General features: G+C 44.0%; 2 protein-coding genes across 2 annotated transcripts in view; one reads left to right on the top strand and one right to left on the bottom strand.

Moving 5' to 3' along the window:
* Nucleotides 1-9,911, bottom strand: part of SUPT6H (SPT6 homolog, histone chaperone and transcription elongation factor) — a 34,232-nt gene extending 24,321 nt beyond the window's left edge. Inside the window, exon 1 of the mRNA XM_047759115.1 lies at nt 9,762-9,911. The gene's annotated coding sequence lies outside the window, so the exon portion shown is untranslated. The remainder of the gene's footprint in view (nt 1-9,761) is intronic.
* A 76-nt stretch (nt 9,912-9,987) lies between these two features.
* On the top strand, nt 9,988-20,284 carry SDF2 (stromal cell derived factor 2). The gene is made up of 3 exons (XM_047759119.1): nt 9,988-10,387; nt 15,328-15,524; nt 19,367-20,284. The coding sequence occupies exons 1-3, from the start codon at nt 10,237-10,239 to the stop codon at nt 19,652-19,654; spliced, it is 636 nt and encodes a 211-aa protein (XP_047615075.1). The 5' UTR covers nt 9,988-10,236; the 3' UTR covers nt 19,655-20,284.
* The last annotated feature ends 250 nt before the right edge of the window (nt 20,285-20,534 follow it).

The following is a 20,534-nucleotide window of genomic DNA, read 5'->3' as shown; positions in this document are numbered from 1 at the left end:
AACATTTCCTCTTCAGCTACATGCCACTACTCTGCCCAGTCATTTCCACCTGGGAGGGGAGAAGACTCAGATGGCTCCAGCTCTTCCATTACCCATGCCTCCCACAGCTGCTCCTCTCATATGTACTTTAAAAATTGCAATTATACTGGACTTCTGTGTATATACCATCTTGCTTATCCAATGAGCTTTATCTCACTTACCATTTGGGGGCAGAAATGGGCAGACAAGGAAAGAAATTCGTGAAGGAATAATTATATAAGTGAGGATATGGTAGGAATGAGATGACATGACTCATTCCTAAGTTTGGGAAACAATAATTAAGTCCCAGCTTAATGGCAGGAACTTTCATAAACACTATACTTGGCTACTGGCAGCTTCAAAAGGAAAATCTTTTTCAATAGCTTAAGCAACAGTTCATGAACTTGAGCCCACTTGTGTGAGTGCTGGTTGGGAGGATCGAGGTGGAGAAGGGGCCTCTTTAGAAACATTAGAACCATAACTCCATTGTGCCAATTACCCCCCCAAAAGACAAACATTTTGAAAGAGACTTTCTTGGCCTACAAACTAAAGGTAATACAGGAGTTCCCATCGTGGCGCAGTGGTTACCGATTCTGCCTAGGAACCATGAGGTTGCGGGTTCGATCCCTGCCCTTGCTCAGTGGGTTAAGGATCTGGCGTTGCCATGAGCTGTTGGTGTAGGTTGCAGACGCAGCTCGGATCCCGTGTTGCTGTGGCTCTGGTGTAGGCCGGTGGCTACGGCTCCGATTGGACCCCTAGCCTGGGAACCTCCACATGCCGAGGGAGCGGCCTCAGAAAAGGCAAAAAGACACACACACACACACAAAAAAAAGGTAATACAGTAAAATGCAAAGGTTGCTGGGCTTAAGAGTAGAGATCAAATCCTGGTCCTGCCATATAGTGGATATGTATAAACATAAGCAAAGTGTTATTATTATTTTTTTGTCTTTTTAGGGCCGCACCCACAGCATATGGAGGTTCTTGGGCTAGAGGTCTAATAGGAGCTATAGCTGCTGGCCTATACCACAGCCACAGCAACGCCAGATCCAAGCCACATCTGTGACCTACACCACAGCTCACGGCAACACTGGATCCTTAACCCACTGAGTGAGGCCAGAGATTGAACCCGCAACCGCATGGTTCCTAGTTAGATTTGTTTCTGCTGCACCACGATGGGAACTCCACATAAGCAAATTATTGAATGTGCTTGAATATCAATCTCTTCATCTGGAAAATAGTAACAGCACTACCTACCTCACAAGGTAACTGAGAATATTACATGACATAGGGGAAAAAAACCTAGTTTTACTGTTTCAATAAATGTCAACGGAGCTTGAATTTGAAGCCTGAGCCTAATTTTCCTTACAAGTCTGTAATTTTGTACCAACGAATCCCAACTTTGTCTTCTATTTCCCTGCTGTCAGATGCATCCAAAGCCCAGAAATGGCAGTGGAGAACCAAAGAACCACGACATGGAGTTCCCTGTGCTTTTAAAAGCATGGCAGGAGTTCCCGTCATGGCGCAGTGGTTAACAAATCTGACTAGGAACCATGAGGTTGAGGGTTCGATCCCTGCCCTTGCTCAGTGGGTTAACGATCCAGCGTTGCCGTGAGCTGTGGTGTAGACTGAAGACTCAGCTTGGATCCTGCGTTGCTGTGGCTCTGGCGTAGGCTGGCAGCTACAGCTCCGATTCGACCCCTAGCCTGGGAACCTCCATATGCCGCAGAAGCGGCCCAAAAAATGGCAAAAAAAAAAAAAGAAAAGAAAAAAAAAAAAGCACGGCACACATCACACAAATCATATCATCAAGACTCCACTTTGGAATTCTGAAGCTAGCTACTGATAAACTCGGGACCATTCCTCACCCTGTCCTGAATTATGGTCCATTTTCTCCACTTAGACTATAAGCTTTTGGAAGGTGGAGACCACATCCAGTTGAAGTGCCCTTTATGATTTTGTACCAGATAAGCTGTATCATCCCACTAGGTGTTCTATGCAAAAGAGAAACTGCTAAGAATCTATTAAATAAGTTACTTACTGTTCCACGTCTTCCCAGTCAAAGACGGCAGTGGGACTGGAGAGAAGGTGGCTAACGGCTGTCTCAAATGGCTTACGCTCTAGAAGGAGCCTTAAAATCTGTGGCTCTCATTCTCCTGAAAATTATCCTTACTGATTGATAACAACTGATACCAAAACAAATTAAGATTAACTGTGCTCAAGGAAAAAAACCTGAAGGTTCTGGCGGAAAGGGAGGGTCAATGGTAAGGTTTTATGTTCAATTTTAGGCTGAGGTTTCAGATGCCATTCTTTTCAAACTGTACTGAATGCCTACCAACTACAAACACTCCGCTAGGAGCTGGGGATTGGCAAAGAAACAGGATTGCATGTTCTCAAGGAGTTGACTCCAGTAGAGGGCAAATAAGGGTCATAAAATAACTTTACGTATTATGATACATGAGTAGAGCAGACACAGGAAGAGAACTGGAAAACAAGCCACAAAACCCAACCAAAACTAATATAGGCTTTTCCTGGGTATGTTAAGCAATTTTTTAAAAAGTGCACTTGGGAGTTCCAGTTGTGGTGCAGCGAAAACGAATCTGACTAGGAACCATGAGGTTGCCAGTTCGATCCCTGGCCTCATCAATGGGTTAAGGATCTGGCGTTGTTGTGAGTTGTGGTGTAGGGTGCAGACACAGCTCGGATGTGGCGTTGCTGTGGCTGTGGCTGGCAGCTGTAGCTCTGATTCAACCCCCAGCCTGGGAACCTCCATATGCTGCAGGTGTGGCCCTAAAAAGAAAAAAGAAAAAAAAAAGTGCCCCAAGAAATAATATTAATTGCACACCTACCAAATTCCAGACACCTGATAAATAACCTATTGACCTCTACACTGTCTATGAGTGACAGCATACTTCTCTCTCCATTCAACAAACGAGGAAATAGACTTAGAGATGAAGTCACCTTCTTCAAGGCACTAGAATTGTCAATTGCAAGAGCTAAGATCTGGGTTAAGGTCTGTCTGACTCCAAAGAAACAGCTGTTTCTATTATACCAGTAGTTCTCAAAGTCTGGTCCAGGGATCACCCTCCAGAGGAGTTTTCCAGAGGTCATATGACATGTAGTATCACAACAGACTGAATGCAGAAGCAGATATGAGAATCCAGTATTACTCTACTAAGGCAGACATTAAAAGGATTTGCAACAACAACCCCCCAAAAAGCAAAACAACGCTACTCTTCTCATTACTTTTTTTTTGAAGATTATACTTATTTTTCATAAAATGTGGTATTTATGTTAAAATGTAGTGGGCTTATTTTTTGTTTCTCAGTTTAACTAAGACATAAAACTGACCCTCAAACAACATGAGTTTGAACTGTGTAAGTCCACTTGTGTGTGTATTTTCTCCCAGTAAATATAGTACCCGCATTTTCATTTTACAGATTTTTAAATTAAAAGTAGGAAAAGGTTTGTGTTCAATTTGAGATCACAGTATGTGGAATCAAAAGAACCAACTGTTTCAGCTTCCTGCTCTTGGGTGAAGAATTTATCACTTATCAAGTCCCTTGTTTTTGAGGCAGAGACGGCAGTTACCCAGGTTGTGGGAGGAGAGGGGGGCCAGCACCCCAAACCCTGCATTGTTGAAGGTTCAGCTGTAATTGTTATATAGCATTGTGTAAGGTTAAGGGTGTAACTTCACCTTGTTGTTGATGTACTTGTGTACTGAAAATGGCATTACTAAGTTAAAATCAATTAATACCTATTGATTTTAATTTCTAAAATTAAACATATATATATATATAAATCTCACGTATATGTATATATAATCTCATAAACATTAGTAGATATAATCCACATAAACAGAAAGTCTTCGAAATCCTAAATTATTTTTATGAGTATAAAGGGATCCTGAGAACCACTAAACTACAGCATTGCAAAGGTCCCACAGGGTGGTGATATAGGAATCTTTGGGTTAGATTAATGCCTCTTTCCCCCCAAATCTGTATCCTTAAGGTCATCTAGCTTGAGTATGGCCAAGAGTGAATATCTAAAACTTCTCCCAATTAAATGTGGTGCTCTAATTTTAATACTGCTCCTGCTCAGGCCTGAACTGAGCCATTAAAAATAGATTTGAGTACAGCAGCCCCCACACATAGCTGGCTTTAATTAGGCTATCAGACTCACAAACTCAGTCTTGTAAGGGCTCAACATCTTTACACTAAATGCCAGCTCCTCCAGACCAGATGCCCTACAGCCTCTTAGCAGAGAAAAACGGACAGCCTACCTGATGAAAACAACAGCTTTCTTCTGTTCTGGGGGCAGCTGGTACTCTGCTGCATGTAGCTTTCCTCCTGTTCAGTTCACTAGGTTAGCCATAAAGCACATGCTGTGCTATTGCTGGGGAATGGCTCCAATCTAGCTCATTGTCAAGACTTCCAGTTAAAAAAGGCTGTGCCAGAAGCAATCCTGACTTACTGCACCTTGGAGGAGCTAGATGTGCACAGGGCGCTGCAGCAGCACTGCAGGCTAAGGCTGGCAAGGAACAACTATTCCAGAACAAAACCACATTTATTGGTATATGATTAATATTAATGTACGGTTTCTGAGACGAGCCTGATGTAGTTTGTCTTGAATTTCCCCCATGTTCAGATTGTAAATTAAAATTACTACTGAAATAGGTCTAGAAGGGGAGTGGGATGATGAAAGGAGAAAGTTTCTCCAGGAGGAAGCACAGCTGCAGTACGAGATGTGGCTCAGAGGGAGAGGCTGGTGGTTACCATGACATTCTCTGGAAGAGGAATGGAGCTGGGATCAGATTGCCACAGGGGAGTCCCTCTGCAGTCCCTTCCTTTGAACAAGACAATGTAGCAGGCAATTAAAAGGAGACCATAACAAAAAAGAAATGTTAGTTAATTCCCTCCACTGGCAGCTTCAATTAACATTTACTGTCAATTTCCCCCCTCCTTGGGTCAAGGCCTGTGCTGGGACCTGGGTATATAAAAATGAGTTAAACATGCTTTTGACCCTGGTGTTCACAAGCGTATCAAAAAACTTGTAAAATAAAGCTATGACAAAGCATGATAAATGTTTTATGGCAGTTATTCACAAGAACTATAAAAGCAGTAAGAAGAGAAAGGTCAGAGAATGCCTCAGAAAAGGTGATGCCTGAGTTGAGAGGAGTTAAGAAGAAAGTTGGAAAAAAGGCAACATGAGTAAAGGCTTAGGTTTGACAGGGCCTAGTGGTCTGGAGAATAGCCCTAGAAGGCTGGTGTGGAGTATAAACCACGAGACATTCTGCATTTTGAGCAAGAGCCTAAGACTATTCACAAGTGGCTACCCAATTTGGAATCTCAAAACCTAAGAATTTAATAAGCAGAGGCATTCAGAGTCCACATAAGACAATTCTTTTAAATCTGGGATTCAGAGCTCTGTTATGAAAAATCCTAATCACATCAAGATGGTAGATTACAGAAAATGTTAATTCTACCTAAAATCATTTTAACATGCACTCTAAGAAATAACAGTCTTAGAATCTTTTCAATAACGGGGCATAAAAAGCACTATTGTTAATAACAGTTAACATAAAAAGTAAAAACATTCGTTATCCCATTTCTTTCCATGTTTTCTTAGGAAACAAGGAAAGGGCAAAAGAGGAGCAGAAACAAGATACGTAACTAGGTTCAGAATCTCTGCAACACAGAGAGGAAGTAATAGCTACTGAGCCTTGTGAAACACACACACTGGGGCGCATACAGCTCCTGCTCTAGCACAGGGGGCCAGATCTGTCACTGTACACAAAAGCAAACAAAAACAATACCTAATTGAATGGGGGTGGTCTAATTTCATGCAGGAGCCCTAGTGTGGTAACCCCTGATCTAGAAGGACCATATCTCTAAAAAAATTGATGGCAAAGGTACCATGGGAGCCTGTACTAAAGGACTCTAACCTGGTTTTGAGGAAGTGACTATTTCTTAAAAAATGTGATTAGAGTATAGGTGACTTACAATGTTGTGAGGAAGTGACTAAAAACACCTTAAGAGCGAGGTGGAATTAACTAAGTGGAGGACCTGGCTTCTTTGGAGGTGGTTCAAGGAGTGGTGTTGGAGAAAATGGCCCCAGCACAAGACCCCGGATGTGCTGTAGTAGGAACAGTTTGACTGGGAGGGGGAGAAGGGTTCATAATGGGTTGGTGATGAGGTCACAAGGATCTTTTTTGTGTGTGTCTTTTTAGGGTGCTTGTGGAGGTTCCCAGGCTAGGAGCTGAATTGGAGCTGTAGCTGCTGGCCTACACCACAGCCACAGCAACTCGGGGATCCGAGCTGCATCTTCTACCTACACCATAGCTCAAGGCAATGACGGATCCTTAACCCAACGAATGAGGCCAAGGATGGAACCTGCATGATCAGGTTTGTTACTGCTGAGCTATGATGGGAACTCTGAGATCACAAGGATCTTGTTAGGATAACTTATGATTTTTGGATTCTATCTGAAAGGTGCTAGGAAGACTCTGTAGGGTTTTAAACCAAAAACTGACCTACTGGTTTACTTTTTTTTTTTTTTTTTAGCTACTTCTTGGGCTGCTCCCGCGGCATATGGAGGTTCCCAGGCTAGGGGTCGAATCTGAGCTGTAGCCGCCGGCCTACACCACAGCCACAGCAACGCGGGATCTGAGCCGCGTCTGCAACCTACACCACAGCTCACGGCAGTGCCGGATCCTTAACCCACTGAGCAAGGGCAGGGACCGAACCCGCAACCTCATGGTTCCTAGTCGGATTCGTTAACCACTGCGCCACGACGGGAACTCCTGGTTTACTTGTTAACTTGATAAATACTTATTAAATAATAAGTGCCTACTACATGCATATACAAGATAAAATCCCCACCCTTATGATACCTGTATTCTGGGGCAGGAGACAAACCATGAACAAAAATAATGCTTGCCATAAGTGCTAGGAAGGAAGTAAACACCCTCACCTCTGAGAAAGTTAGCTTAGGCTGAGAAGTCAAGAATGGGTAGGATGTGGTATGCAGAACCAGGGGAAGAGGTTCTTGGCAGAAAAGATGAGCAAGCACTTGGCATACAGTAGGTGATGTCCTACGGGCTACTGTGACCAGAGAATGGTGAAGGCAGCAGGATGTGAGAGAGGAGGGACTTACTCAAGCAGGGCTGTGAAGGCCATGGAAAGCCACTGGAGTGTTTTAAGCAGGGAAATGACATGATCTGACCAGACCTGATCCTGCTAATGTAGAAAATGGACTGGAGGGGTTCTGGGTGGAAGCAGGGAAAACTGAAGATACTATTTTGGCAGCTCAGGCAAAAGATGATGGTGGTTTGGAACAGGGTGGTAGCAATGGAGAAGAAGAGAAGAGAAATTGGGTGACACACATTTTGTTGACAGGACTTATTGAAAGACTTGGGGAAGGGGATGGTATGAAAGAATCCAAGATGATTCTCAGAGGTCTGGCTTTGTTATCAATATGGATGAGAGCACCACTTAATAAGAGGTAGGGAAGACCAAGTTTGGAATGATGGAAAAAATAAAAAATTTGTGTTATGTCATGCTTGGGATAGTATAAGAGTCATCGAAATGGAGCTGTTAAATAGGTGTTTTGTGTAATTTTCAAACATAGAGGAGAGAAGCCTGAGCTAAAGATCTAAACTTGGGAGTGGCTAGCTTTTAGACGGTAATGAAAGCCACAGGACTGGATCATCTAAAGGAAGCATGCAGAAAAACTCAGGATTAAAATCTGAAGGAAGTTAAAAATTTAGACACTAAGTAGAGGAAACGAGGCTAAGGAGACTGAAAAGGAGCAGCCAGAGAGATAGAGAAAATCCAGGAGTGAAGTGTCAATGAAGCCAACAGGAGAGAAAGGTTCAAGAAAGCTGTAATGAACATGACTAGTATTCACGAAGCCATGGATTCGGATCCCTGGCCCTGCTCAGTGGGTTAAAGATCCGGCAGTGCCATTGCCATAAGCTTCGGTGTAGGCTGCAGACGCTGCTCAGATCTGGTGTTCCAATGGCTGTGGCACAGGCTGGCAGGTGCAGCTCTCTGGTTTGACCCTATTCAACCTCTAGGCCTGGGAACTTCCATATGCTGAGAGTGAGGCCATAAAAAACAACAACAACAACAACAACGACAAAAAAAAAAGAAAGAAAGAAAGAAAGAAAGAAAAAAGGAGGAAATGAAAACAATAAACTGTGCTGAGTATTCCTAAGACTGTGAAAGAGAACAGAGTATGCACAGGATTTAGCAATACAGAAGTCACTGGTGGCCTTAACAAGTGATTTCAATAGGGTAGTCAGAAGAGAAGCTGTACTAGTGCAGACTGAAGAATGAATAAAAGGTGAGAAAGTTAACACAGAAATCTGGCTATGAAGGGAAATAAGAAAATAGGATGATAGCTGGAGAGGGATGAGAAATACCAGAATACAATTTGTATGCTGATGGGAATTAACTTTTATGAGAGGAAGACTTGGTGATTGATTTTATTGAGGAATAAGGAAGACGAAGAGTCTAAGGATTATCCTGTGGTATAATCTGACTGTGGTGCCTTTAGCTACATAAAGAACACAGGCAACATAGGTGCAGGGGCAAATATTTATTTGCCTCCAAACACCCCATGTTTCCAGCATACTGGATAGCCTTCCTTTCTTGTGAAGGTCTGAGAGAAAACTGTTAAATGTGACTGCATCACCTCCTGATGTGATTAATCCCATGATGAGATTTAAACATTTTAGGGAGTGGTGGCACACCCTAATCTAATCTAGTAGCCACCCAAATGAGCTCAATGAGCTTTCAGACACTGCAGACTTAACTGGCTGGAGACATAAGTCACAGAAAAGGGCTCTAAATTCACAGCTGATGGGAGAGAAATCACACTTTTGTAATCAATACTCAGATTACTTAAAAACCAGTAACTTTCAGATAAACGGTCAAACTCAAAATGGTTGAACTAAGCTCCCCCCCGAGAAATTAACCAAATTCAAAATTCTTTACACTCTCCATATTCAGTAATAGCAGCAGTGTAAGGTAACATTCCTTTGCTACTCATGATATTACAGTAAATTTCCACGGAAGTATTTTCGCAGAGTTTAGACCTTCTCCAACAGGAAAATAAGTATCAGTACTTGAAACAACCAAAGAAAATGAACCACTCCGGCTGGTTCACCCGAAATGAAAGGCAAAAACTAGAAAAAATACAAGGGTTTGACTTAATAGCCCATTGGGATGTGTGTGGTAGGCGTTTGATGGATGTAGCCATCTACGAAAAAGTTCTAATTATATTATTGAACGATACGGGAAAAGACGGAATTTGGCATCGCCCTCTAGCCTAATGGCCTAGTTGCTGAAAGCTCGGTAGGTTTCACATCCCCAGAACAAACAAACCCATCACCTGATCCTGACTCAGAAGACCCAGGTCCCTTCCATTCCCACCTCTATCGCGTGGCCCAGTTTTCAGAAGCTGCGAAAGAAGGACGGCATCCTAGGAAGCCTGTTGATACAACAGGCCGCCCAATTCATGGGTTCTGGCTGACACAGAGTTGGGAAAAGCCTTGAGACTCTGAGCAACTACCCCGCTCTCCTCCTCCTCCTCCCCCATAGAGTAGGAAAGGCAGAAGGCCCCCCCCTTCTTCCCGCATACGTCTCCCCAGTGACTCTTCCCTTACGGGAGCAGGCCCTAGGATCCTGGCTCCCCACCTCACCCATTCGAGGAACAAGCTTTCCAGTCCAAACTTTACCTACCTCAGTCCCGCCGCTTCTCCGGTGCGCTAAGCCCCCACCGAGGAAAATGGAGTCTTCGAACCGAGACTGGGAAGGGATAGTACGGACCCACCACACGGCCCCTCCGCCGCCGCCGCCGCTGCCGCCGCTGCGTCAACGTGCTACGTCACTTCCGGCTCCCTGTCACTGGAAGTGGGCGGGATGCTTCTTGCTCTCTTCTCCCAACCGGCTGTCGGGGGTTTGTGGGGGCGCGGGGCGCAAAAATTGGCCGAAGCAGTTCGGGAAGAGGGCTGTCACAGGGCCCTGGGAACAGAATGAGGGTGTCGGAAGCAACCAGGCCTAGCCAGTTCCTCAGGCCGCTCTAACCAAAGGAACCGTAAAGGCCCGACTAAAGCTTCTTCCTTTCCCTTCCTCTCTATGGTTCCGCCCGCAACTTCCGGTTCCGGGGAGGGGCCGAATTTTCTTCCAAAAGTAGGGGCTCGGCGCTAGCGTCGGGATGGCCGTGGTGTCGCTTCTGTTGTTCGGGGGTTTGTGGAGTGCTGTGGGATCGTCTAATCTGGGTGTCGTTACATGCGGTTCTGTGGTGAAACTGCTCAATACGCGCCACAACGTGCGACTGCACTCACACGACGTGCGCTACGGGTCAGGTACTGCCCCCCGGGTTCGGGTGGGCTGGGAAGGCCTCCTAGGCTCCGGAATAGGCGGGGCCTATAGGCAATCTGAGGGGTGTGGTCTGAGAAGGTTAGGGGAGCCTGTGGGGAAGTTCCTTAGGTTAGGAGGCGGAGAGTCGAATTGGCTGATCCTAAAGCATCTTAATGGTAATCTTAGTTATGATGAGCTTCGTGTTAAACACATTAGTCTTTACTTTTTAGAACTTAACGTTCCTGCAAGGTGTAGACTATTATTATCCTCATTTTACAGATGAGGAAACAGACTCAAATAAATCGTATGTTCAAAGCCTTCGCAGCTAGTTGAAGGACAGTGACGGGGTTGGATCCAAACCTATCCAGGTTCACAGCCCGCTTTCAGCTATTGCAGGCTGGCATACTCAGTGCGGGAGAGGCAGACATGTAGAAAATTACAGTAAGTGCTGTTATTTCTTTTTTTTTTTTTTGGTCATTTCTTGGGCCGTTCCCGCAGCATATGGAGGTTCTCAGGCTAGGGGTCCAATCGGAGCCATAGCCTCTGGCCTATGCCAGAGCAACAGCAACGCAAGATCCGAGCCACGTCTGCGACCTACACCACAGCTCACGGCAATGCCGGATCCTTAACCCGCTGAGCAAGGCCAGGGATTGAACCCGCAACCTCATGGTTCCTAGTCGGATTTGTTAACCACTGTGCCACGACAGGAACTCCAGTGCTGTTATTTCTGAAGTCGTCCAAGACCTCACTCTTTGACTACAATCCTCTGTTCTACCTCCTTTTCATCTTACACTTGCTCTTCCTTCAGCCATTTTTCACTCATATCCTACGCTTTTTTTAAAGAAAAACTAAAGCACTCACTGTTATTGGAGAGGAAACTATTTAGAGGGCGTTCTAATGTATGAAATTAAAATGCTTAGCTTGTGGGTTTATTTGTAATTCAGCAATCATTTGTGGGTTCACTCATTCAGTACAGATTTTTTTTTCTTTTTTTGCCTTTTAGGGGCACACCTGGGTTATATGGAGATTCCCACTGCAGGGGTCGAATTGGAGTTGGAGCTGATGGCCTAGCCATAGCCACAAATAGGTGGGATCCCAGCCGCATCTGTGACTTACATCACAGCCTGCGGCAACTGTTGGATCCTTAACCCACTGAGTATAAATTTAATGAGCTCCTACTATGTGTCTAATATCCTAGATACATGAAATACAAGTAAATTAGTAAACAAGTAACAAGAAAACAAAAACAGACAAAGGAGATGTTTAGCCAGTGAGATGTGAGAGGTATCGAAAATGACTGAAAGATTTCTATGTTAGATAACTGATGATGCCATTAGTTAGGAGAGGAAGGAGTTCTTTTAGATGGGAACTGGTCTGTCGTTTGTGAGGCCCCAACGCCTGTCTGACCAGTTAGACTAGGAAAGGAACTGAATTGTCATTGTTGGGATGTTTTAATAATCCTAGCAGCCATTCAGTGAACACCTACTATGTGTCAGGCTTATTAATATTTTTTTCAGGCTTATATACATGTGTGTGTGTATATGTATGTATGTGTATATATATATATAATTTTTTTTTTGTCTTTTTGCCTCTTCGAGGGCTGCACCCGTGGTATGTGGAGGTTGCCAGGCTAGGGGTCTAGGTTGCCAGGCTAGGGGTCTAATTGGAGCCACAGTGCCGGCCTGCGCCACAGCCACACCAGATCTGAACCGCATCTTCGACCTACACTACAGCTCACCGCAAGCCCAGATCCTTAACCCACTGAGTGAGACCAGGGATCAAACCCTCAACCTTATGGTTCTTGTCGGATTCGTTTCCGCTGTGCCACAACGGGAACTCCCAGGCTTAATGTATTTTAATTTGATAAATATTCCTCTCTTGAATCTACTACATCAGAATGGGGGTAGAGAGGGGCCTGCCAGTAGGAATCTATAGGTTTAAAAAGCTCTTTAGGGAGTTCCCATCATGGCTGAGCAGGTTAAGAACCCAACTAGTAGCCATGAGGATTCGGGTTCAGTCCGTGGGTTCAGTGGGTTAAGGATCGGCATTGCCGCAGGTGTGGCATAGGTTGCAGATGTGGCTTGGATCTGGTGTCGCTATTACTGTTGCTGTGGCTATGGCTGTGGTTGTGGTGTAGGCCAGCAGCTGCAGCTCCGACTAGAACCTTAGCCTGGAAACTTCCATATGTTGCAGGTGCAGCCTTAAATAGGATTTAAAAAAAGAATATAATTTTTTTTAAAAAAGCTCTTCAGGTGCTCCTGATGGGCAGCCAGATTTGAGAACCAGGTTCAGTCTGGTGCTCAGAAAAGAGATCTGTGCTGAGCCTAAGACACAGAGTTAAGAACGACATCGGTGTCCAGTTGGTGGTTGAAGATGTGGAGAGATTAAATGAGCTTGGCCAGGGTGAATTGTGGTTCTCAATCTGGCATCAATTTGAATTACTTGAAAAACTTGTTTAAGCACTTGTAAATGCTTTTGTCCTGATCTGAAGCCATATTTAAGAATTGAAAAGGGCTGGAATTCCCATTGTGGCTCAGCAGGTTAAGTACCTGACGTCTCTGTGAGGATGTGGGTTCGATCCCTGGCCTTGATTAGTGGGTTAAGGATCTGGCGTTGCTGCAAGCTGTGGTGTAGGTTGCAGATGCTACTTATGTCTGGTGTTGCCGTGACTGTGGTGTAGGCCTCAGCTGCGGCTCTGATTTGACCCCTGACCTGGGAACTTCCATATGCTGCAGGTGTGGCCGTTAAAAAATAAAGAAGGGGGAGAATGGATAAGGGCCAAAGGGTAAAACTAAAACCCTGGGTAATCCCAAAGTTTAAGGATGGGAAAGAAAGAGGAGAGTTGAATAGAAAGTGAAAGTAGAAGACAGAAAGTATAGGCCAGGACTAAGTGAAGCATGGCAGTGAGGACCAAGAGAACTGTAAGGCAATAACTGGAAAGAGGATTGCTTTGCCTTTTTTTTTTTTTTTTTTTTTTTAAAGATGTAACAAAATCATTGTGAGTTGAGTAGAAGAAGCAAGAGAGTGAAACTGGTAGTTTAGTCATAAACATTCACCCAGATAAATGTGGTACAACACAAAATGTGTTAAGTAGTGAAAGGGAAGTGTCATCAAAAGGTTGTGGTCAGACAGGGCCAGGGGACTAAAGGCGAATCTAGGAGGGATAGGCAAGAGTGAGTGACTGAGGAACGTGTCTGGGAAGCGTGGAGTGCTTTCAAAGAATGATGAATGGGAGTTCCCATCGTGGCCCAGTGGTTGACGAATCCGACTAGGAACCATGAGGTTGCGGGTTCGATCCCTGCCCTTGCTCAGTGGGTCAAGGTTCCGGCGTTGCCGTGAGCTGTGGTGTAGGTTGCAGACGCGACTCGGATCCTGCGTTGCTGTGGCTCTGGCACAGGCCAGCGGCTGTGGCTCCGATTCTACCCCTAGCCTGAGAACCTCCATATGCCGCGGGAGCGGCCCAAGAAATGACCAAAAAAAAAAAAAAAAAGAATGATGAATGAGGCCCAGGGAGGAGAATATTCCTGGAGTTTATATGAGTGGTCTGTTCAGGGGAATTTGATAGAAGATAAAAGCTTTGAGAGAGTCCAGGTGGTTAAGAATGTCAAGCCACCTAGGTTCAAACCCCAGCACTGTCCCTTGGGGTTGTATGGTCTTGGGCATATTATTCAGCCTTTTTAACCCTCTAGTGTAAAATGAGGATAATAGTAGTAGTGCCTAACTCAGAGAATAGATGAATGTATCAAATAAGAATATTCAAGCAAGAGGCCTGAGTTGGTTTCCGATACTTAATAAGTGCTCAGGTACACGTTCGCTAGTTAGCATTATTTGTATATTCCCCCCCCCCTTTTTTTTTCAATATTATGGCCTTGCCCTTGGCATGTGGAAATTCTTGGGCCTAGGATTGAATCCTAGCCACAGCTGTGGTCTGCTGTGGCAACGCTGGATCCTCTAACCCACCATACCTGGCTGGGGATTGAACTTGAACCTCTGCAGCGATCCAAGCCAGTGCAGTTGGATTCTCAATCCACTGCACTATGGAGGGAACTCTTTTTTTCCTTTTTTTTTGTCTTTTTGTTGTTGTTGTTGTTGCTATTTCTTGGGCTGCTCCCGCGGCATATGGAGGTTCCCAGGCTAGGGGTTGAATCGGAGCTGTAGCCACCAGCCTACGCCAGAGCCACAGCAACGCAGGATCCGAGCCGCGTCTGCAGCCTACACCACAGCTCACGGCAACGCCGGATCGTTAACCCACTGAGCAAGGGCAGGGACCGAACCCGCAACCTCATGGTTCCTAGTCGGATTCGTTAACCACTGCGCCACAATGGGAACTCCTTTTTTTTTTTTTTTTTTTTAAGCCTGTAGCTACATGTTTAACCCAGTACCTTTTAACCTGTAGAACTGCAACATTTGTAAGCAGTATTAACCAAATTTCAATGACTTAATACTTTTCATAATGTATTGGTAGATCACTAACAGGAATTGGGGAGCTGTAATAGGTTGTTGGATTAAAGTTGAAAACAAAAACTGGTCTCAATCGTGAAATGTGATTTAAAATTTTTGATTGTAGCAAAAATAACATTGAATAACAGTACAAAAATTTAAAAATATGATTAGGTATTTGACATATACTAGGGGCTATCCAGGCTAATATATACAGGTAAATACTGCCTGTGCTTCAAAAAGCCATATATCTTCATTTATGTAGTGCCTTTTGATGCAAATTCTTGGACTTTTCTGATATGGTACACTCTTAAATAGTTTATTATATGGTAACTAATACTGTATAAATACATTTACTATTTCTCATTTTAATGTTATAGAAGAAAAAAATATTGCAAGGCATAGAGTTTCCTTTCCATCCCTCCCAAACCTGTTTTATGACACAGGGCATATTATTAAGAAGAGAGAGGTGAGGTTGAGCTCACTCTTTTTTTTTTGATCGCAGGTAGTGGACAGCAGTCGGTAACAGGTGTAACCTCTGTGGATGACAGCAACAGTTACTGGAGGATACGGGGGAAGACCGCCACAGTGTGTGAGAGGGGAACCCCCATCAGATGTGGTCAGCCCATCCGGCTGACACATGTCAATACTGGCCGAAACCTCCATAGTCACCACTTCACCTCACCTCTTTCTGGAAACCAGGTGAGGTGCATCCTGTGGGCCATGGCTGCTCTACAGAACATCACTCAGTTGATGATGTTTGAAATCCTGGTTCTTAAGCCCTTTTTTTTCCAGGTGTCAGTGTTCCCTTTTGTGCAGACCTGGAGAATTGCCTCTGTCTCATAAGTGTGAAGGAAATTGTTTCTGGCCAAAATGGAGAAACTACATGTAGATCAAATCAAAAAACAAGTAGGAAAAAATAGGTGTGGGTTAGCATGTCATAAGTTATCCTGGAGTTCACTTGTGGCTCAGTGGGTTAAATATCTGGTATTGTCACTGAAGTGGCTTGTGTTGCTGCTGTATCATGGGTTCAGTCCCTGGCCTAGGAACTTCTGCATGTCACAAGTGTTGCCAAAGGGAAAAAAAAGTTAAATAAATCTTGCAATAAATCTTGCAATGTTTTCCAAACTTAAAATAAAAGTTACTGTTTTTTAATGATGCCAAATAACCATGTTGGGAAGCTCTTTTTTTTTTGGCAGAGCCTGTGGCATACAGTTGTTCCTGGGCCAGGGATCAAACCCATGCCACAGCAGTGACAATGCCAGATCCTCAACTCCCTAGGCCATCAGGGAACTATTGTGTCTTTTTTTTTTAAGCCTTGTAATTTCAGAGAATGTGGACCCCTTAATCACTCTTTTCTTTCTACCCTGACTCTGTACAGAGTTTTCCCTATTAACACCTTAACATTAGTATAGTAAATGTACTATAGTTAATAAAGCAATATTTGGTACATTGTTTTCAACCAGTCTATAGTTCATTCCCATTGCCCTAGTTTTTACCTAGTGTCCTTTTTCGGTTGTAAGATCCCATTCACGTTGCATTTAGTTGTCATGTCTCCTTAGGCTTCTCTTGGCTGTGACAATTTTTCAGAGTCATCTTTTTGTTGACCTTGATAGTTTTGGGGAGCAGTAATCAGGACATTATAGGCTGCTTTTCTATTGGAATTTGTCTGATGTTTTTCTTATGATTAGACCAGATTTGTATAATGGCTCTGGAGAGGAAGATCACAGAGGTAGGAGTTCCCATCATGGCCCAGCGGAAACAAATCCAACTAGGCACCGTGAGGTTGCAGGTTCGATCCCTGGTCTCGCTCAGTGGATTAAGGATCCAGCGTTGCCATGAACTGTGGTGTAGGTTGCAGACGCAGCTTGGATCTGACATTGCTGTGGCTGTGGTGTAGGCTGGCAGCTGTAGCTCTGATTAGACCCCTAGCCTGGGAATCTCCATATGTCTTGGGTGTGGCCCTAAAGAGGGAAAAAACAAACAAAAAAAAGATCACAGAGGTAAAGTGCCATTTTTTTTTTCCCTTTTTTTCCCCTTTCTTCAGCCGCACCTGTGACAATATGGAAGTTCAGATTGGAGCCAGAGGTCACATTGGAGCTGCAGGGTAACCTGGTCCTTAACCCACTAAGGAGGCCAGGGATTGAACCAGCATTCTCACAGAGACAACATTGGGTGCTTAACCTGCCAAGCCACAACTGGAACTCCTGAAGTGCCATTTTTATCATATCTATCAAGGGTACATAGTATCTACATGACCTATGATTGTTGATACTGCTTACCTGTCTCCAACTCTAATCCATGGCCACATAGATCATTTTAGCCTCCTCCCTTTGTAAATTGCCACTCTAACAGTGAGCTACCTGGCTGCCAGTACTGTCACCCGTTTATTTACTTGTTTAGTTCCAGTGTACAAGTAGAGTAGTAGGATTGTTAATTATAGGTGGTTTCTTTTGGCTTTAGCCTTATAGACTCTATTTCCAATTGACTGTTTTTATCATCTACAACTTTTTATTTTTATTTTTTATTTATTTATTTTTGTCTTTTTTGGTCTGTTCTACCCATGGCATATGGAGGTTCCCAGGCTAGGGGTCTTATCAGAGCTACAGCTGCTGGCCTACACTACAGCCACAGCAATGCCAGGTCTGAGCCGAGTCTGTGACCTACACTACAGCTCATGGCAACGCCAGGGATCGAGCCCACAACCTTATGGTTCCTAATTGGATTCGTTAACCACTGAGCCATGATAGGAACTCTATCTACAACTTCTTTTGTCTTTTTATTAGGGCTGCACCCCTAATTTATATTTAAATTACATATGTCTGGTAGTGGTCATTTTGTAGTGTATAGAAATATTGACTCACTATGTTGTGTAGCTGGAACTAACACAGTGTTGTAGGTCAGTTATACTTCAGTTTTTAAAAATTATGTAGGAAGTTCCCATCATGGTGCAGTGGTTAACGAATCTGACTAGGAACCATGAGGTTGCAGGTTCGATCCCTGCTCTTGCTCAGTGGGTTAACGATCTGTCATTGCCGTGAGCTGTGGTGTAGGTTGCAGATGCAGCTCAGATCCCGTGTTGCTGTGGCTCTGGCATAGGCCAGTGGCTACAACTCCGATTAGACCCCTAGCCTGGGAACCTCCATATGCCGCAGGTGTGGTCCTAAAAAGACACACAAAAAAATTATGTATGCCTGAAATAATTAGTAACTCTTTAAATTGTGATAGAAATTCTGAATTTTGGGCCTTAGGGGCATTGGGATTAGAGTACGAGTGGAAGGTAGAATCTGCTATACTTTGCTCAATTAATATTTATTATTTCATTTAATTCTCACAATTATTTTATAAGGTATTATTGTCATCATTTTGTAGAGGAGAAAATGAAAGCCCAAAGGAGTGACACAGGAAGGGACAAAGCTGATATTCAAGGTTGCCTGTCTCCAGAGTCCATCTGCTTTCCAACTTATGTTTCTTACCAGATCAGTTAGTACCTAGTTAAGGGAATGAGGCAGGAGTATTTAAAATCACATAAAAAGAGTGAATTTTTTTTTTTTTGTCTTTTCTAAGGCCGCTCCCGTGGCACATGGAAATTGCCAGGCTAGGGGTCGAATCGGAGCTGTAGCCACCAGCCTATGCCAGAGCCACAGCAATGTGGGATCTGAGCCACATCTGCAACCTACACCACAACTCACGGCAATGCCGGATTGTTAACCCACTGAGCAAGGGCAGGGACCGAACCCGCAACCTCATGGTTCCTAGTCGGATTCGTTAACCACTGTGCCACGACGGGAACTCCAAGATCGAAATATTTTAAAAGACTATAATAGAAAATATAGGGCTGGAGTTCCCGTCGTGGCTCAGTGGTTAACGAATCCGACTAGGAACCATGAGGTTGCAGGCTCGATCCTTGGCCTTGCTCAGTGGGTTAAGGATCTGGTGCTGCTGTGGCTGTGGTGTAGGCCAGTGGCTATAGCTCCGATTCAGCCCCTAGCCTGGGAACCTCCATATGCCACGGGTGCAGCCCTAAAATGACAAAAAAAAAAAGAAAAAAGAAAAAAATAGGGCAAATAAAGGATTACTTGTAAAGTAAATGGACCATAGTATTATGGCAACTGATGTCATGTCTTTTGTGTCTTTTTTCCACAGTTTATTTATTTTTAAACAACAAGGGAAAATCTCTTATTTTTTACCTTTCAAATTTATTTTTATTCCCATCGCCTCCCTCCCCTTTTCTTTCTTTCCTTCCTTTTTTTTTTTTTTTTTCTTCAGGGCTGCACCTGAGGCATGTGGAAGTTCCCAGGCTAGGGGTCGAATCAGAGTTGTGGCTGCCACCCTATGCCACAGCAATTCCAAATCTGAGCCACACCTGCAACCTACAGCAACACCGGATCCTTAACCCATTGATCGGGGCCAAGGATGGAACCTGAGTCCTCCTGGATCCTAGTCAGGTTCATTACCCCTGAGCCACAATGGAAACTCCTCCTTTCCTTTTTCAAGTCCATGTGTCAGCCATACTAATGTTTTTGCCTATCTGTGTCTTCCAGGAGGTGAGTGCTTTTGGTGAGGAAGGTGAAGGTGATTATCTGGATGACTGGACAGTGCTCTGTAATGGGCCCTACTGGGTGAGGGATGGCGAGGTGCGGTTCAAGCATTCTTCCACCGAAGTTCTGCTGTCTGTCACAGGAGAACAATATGGTCGACCCATCAGTGGGCAAAAAGAGGTACATGGCATGGCCCAGCCAAGCCAAAACAACTACTGGAAAGCCATGGAAGGCATCTTCATGAAGCCCAATGAGTTGTTGAAGGCAGAAGCCCACCACTCAGAGCTCTGAGTCTGGAGGCTCTGAGCCACTGTTACCGCACAGTGTTCATAGACGACTGCTGCTCCCTCACCCTTTGGATCCCTGCTACAGGTTCCCTGGTCCGTGGCCATGTCACCTCTGAGATGAAGATGCATGACAGAAAATAGTGGCTGTGTTTGGAAGCTTCATCCCTTCATACTTGAATTGGTTGTTCTCCCAGACTTGGGTCAGTTCTTCCTGAGCACAGGACTTGGCCACTAAAGGATCAGATGCTTTTTATTCCTATTAATAAAACAGAAATGGGGATACATCCCTCCTACCTGGGAAATTATTATTCCTCAGAATTTTGGCATTATGAATTATTTAATGTATGTGACTTTTTTCCTACTTTCTTTCTCCAAAATGATAAAAGAATTGCATTGTTAGTCACTGTGTTGTCATTTATGAGGTGTGCTATTTCATAATCTAATTAATCTTTGAGTCCTAAGAGTCATTGCTGTCACTCTTGAGATGCTGGGGACCTTTGGTGTGGGCTCTTTTGAGAGCCTTACTTGCATCCTAACTTTGTTTCTACTTTCACTCCTCCCTCAGCACCTCATCCTTATTAGACTTTTGACTAATTGTGGGTAAAGATCCTTAATAAATAGCCAATGAAATGTTTTACTTTGGATCTATTAATGTTCTTGAGAAAAAAGGGTAGAGGTAGAAAGAGGAACCAACATTTACTTGCTGCTATATACCAGGCACCATATTAGAGATCTTACTTCGTTTAATCATAATAGGTATATTACTGGGTAGATACTATAGTTTTATCATTGCAGAAACAGAAAAGTTGAGTAACTGCCTGAATTCTTAAAGCTAGTAAATAATCCAAGAATAGGAGTCTAGCTGTGTCTGGCGCATGTTCTTT

Source organism: Phacochoerus africanus, chromosome 14 (assembly GCF_016906955.1).
Source record: "Phacochoerus africanus isolate WHEZ1 chromosome 14, ROS_Pafr_v1, whole genome shotgun sequence".
NCBI lineage: Eukaryota > Metazoa > Chordata > Mammalia > Artiodactyla > Suidae > Phacochoerus > Phacochoerus africanus.
The sequence above is the reverse complement of the archived record's forward strand: the minus strand, read 5'-3'. Positions and strand labels throughout refer to the sequence as shown.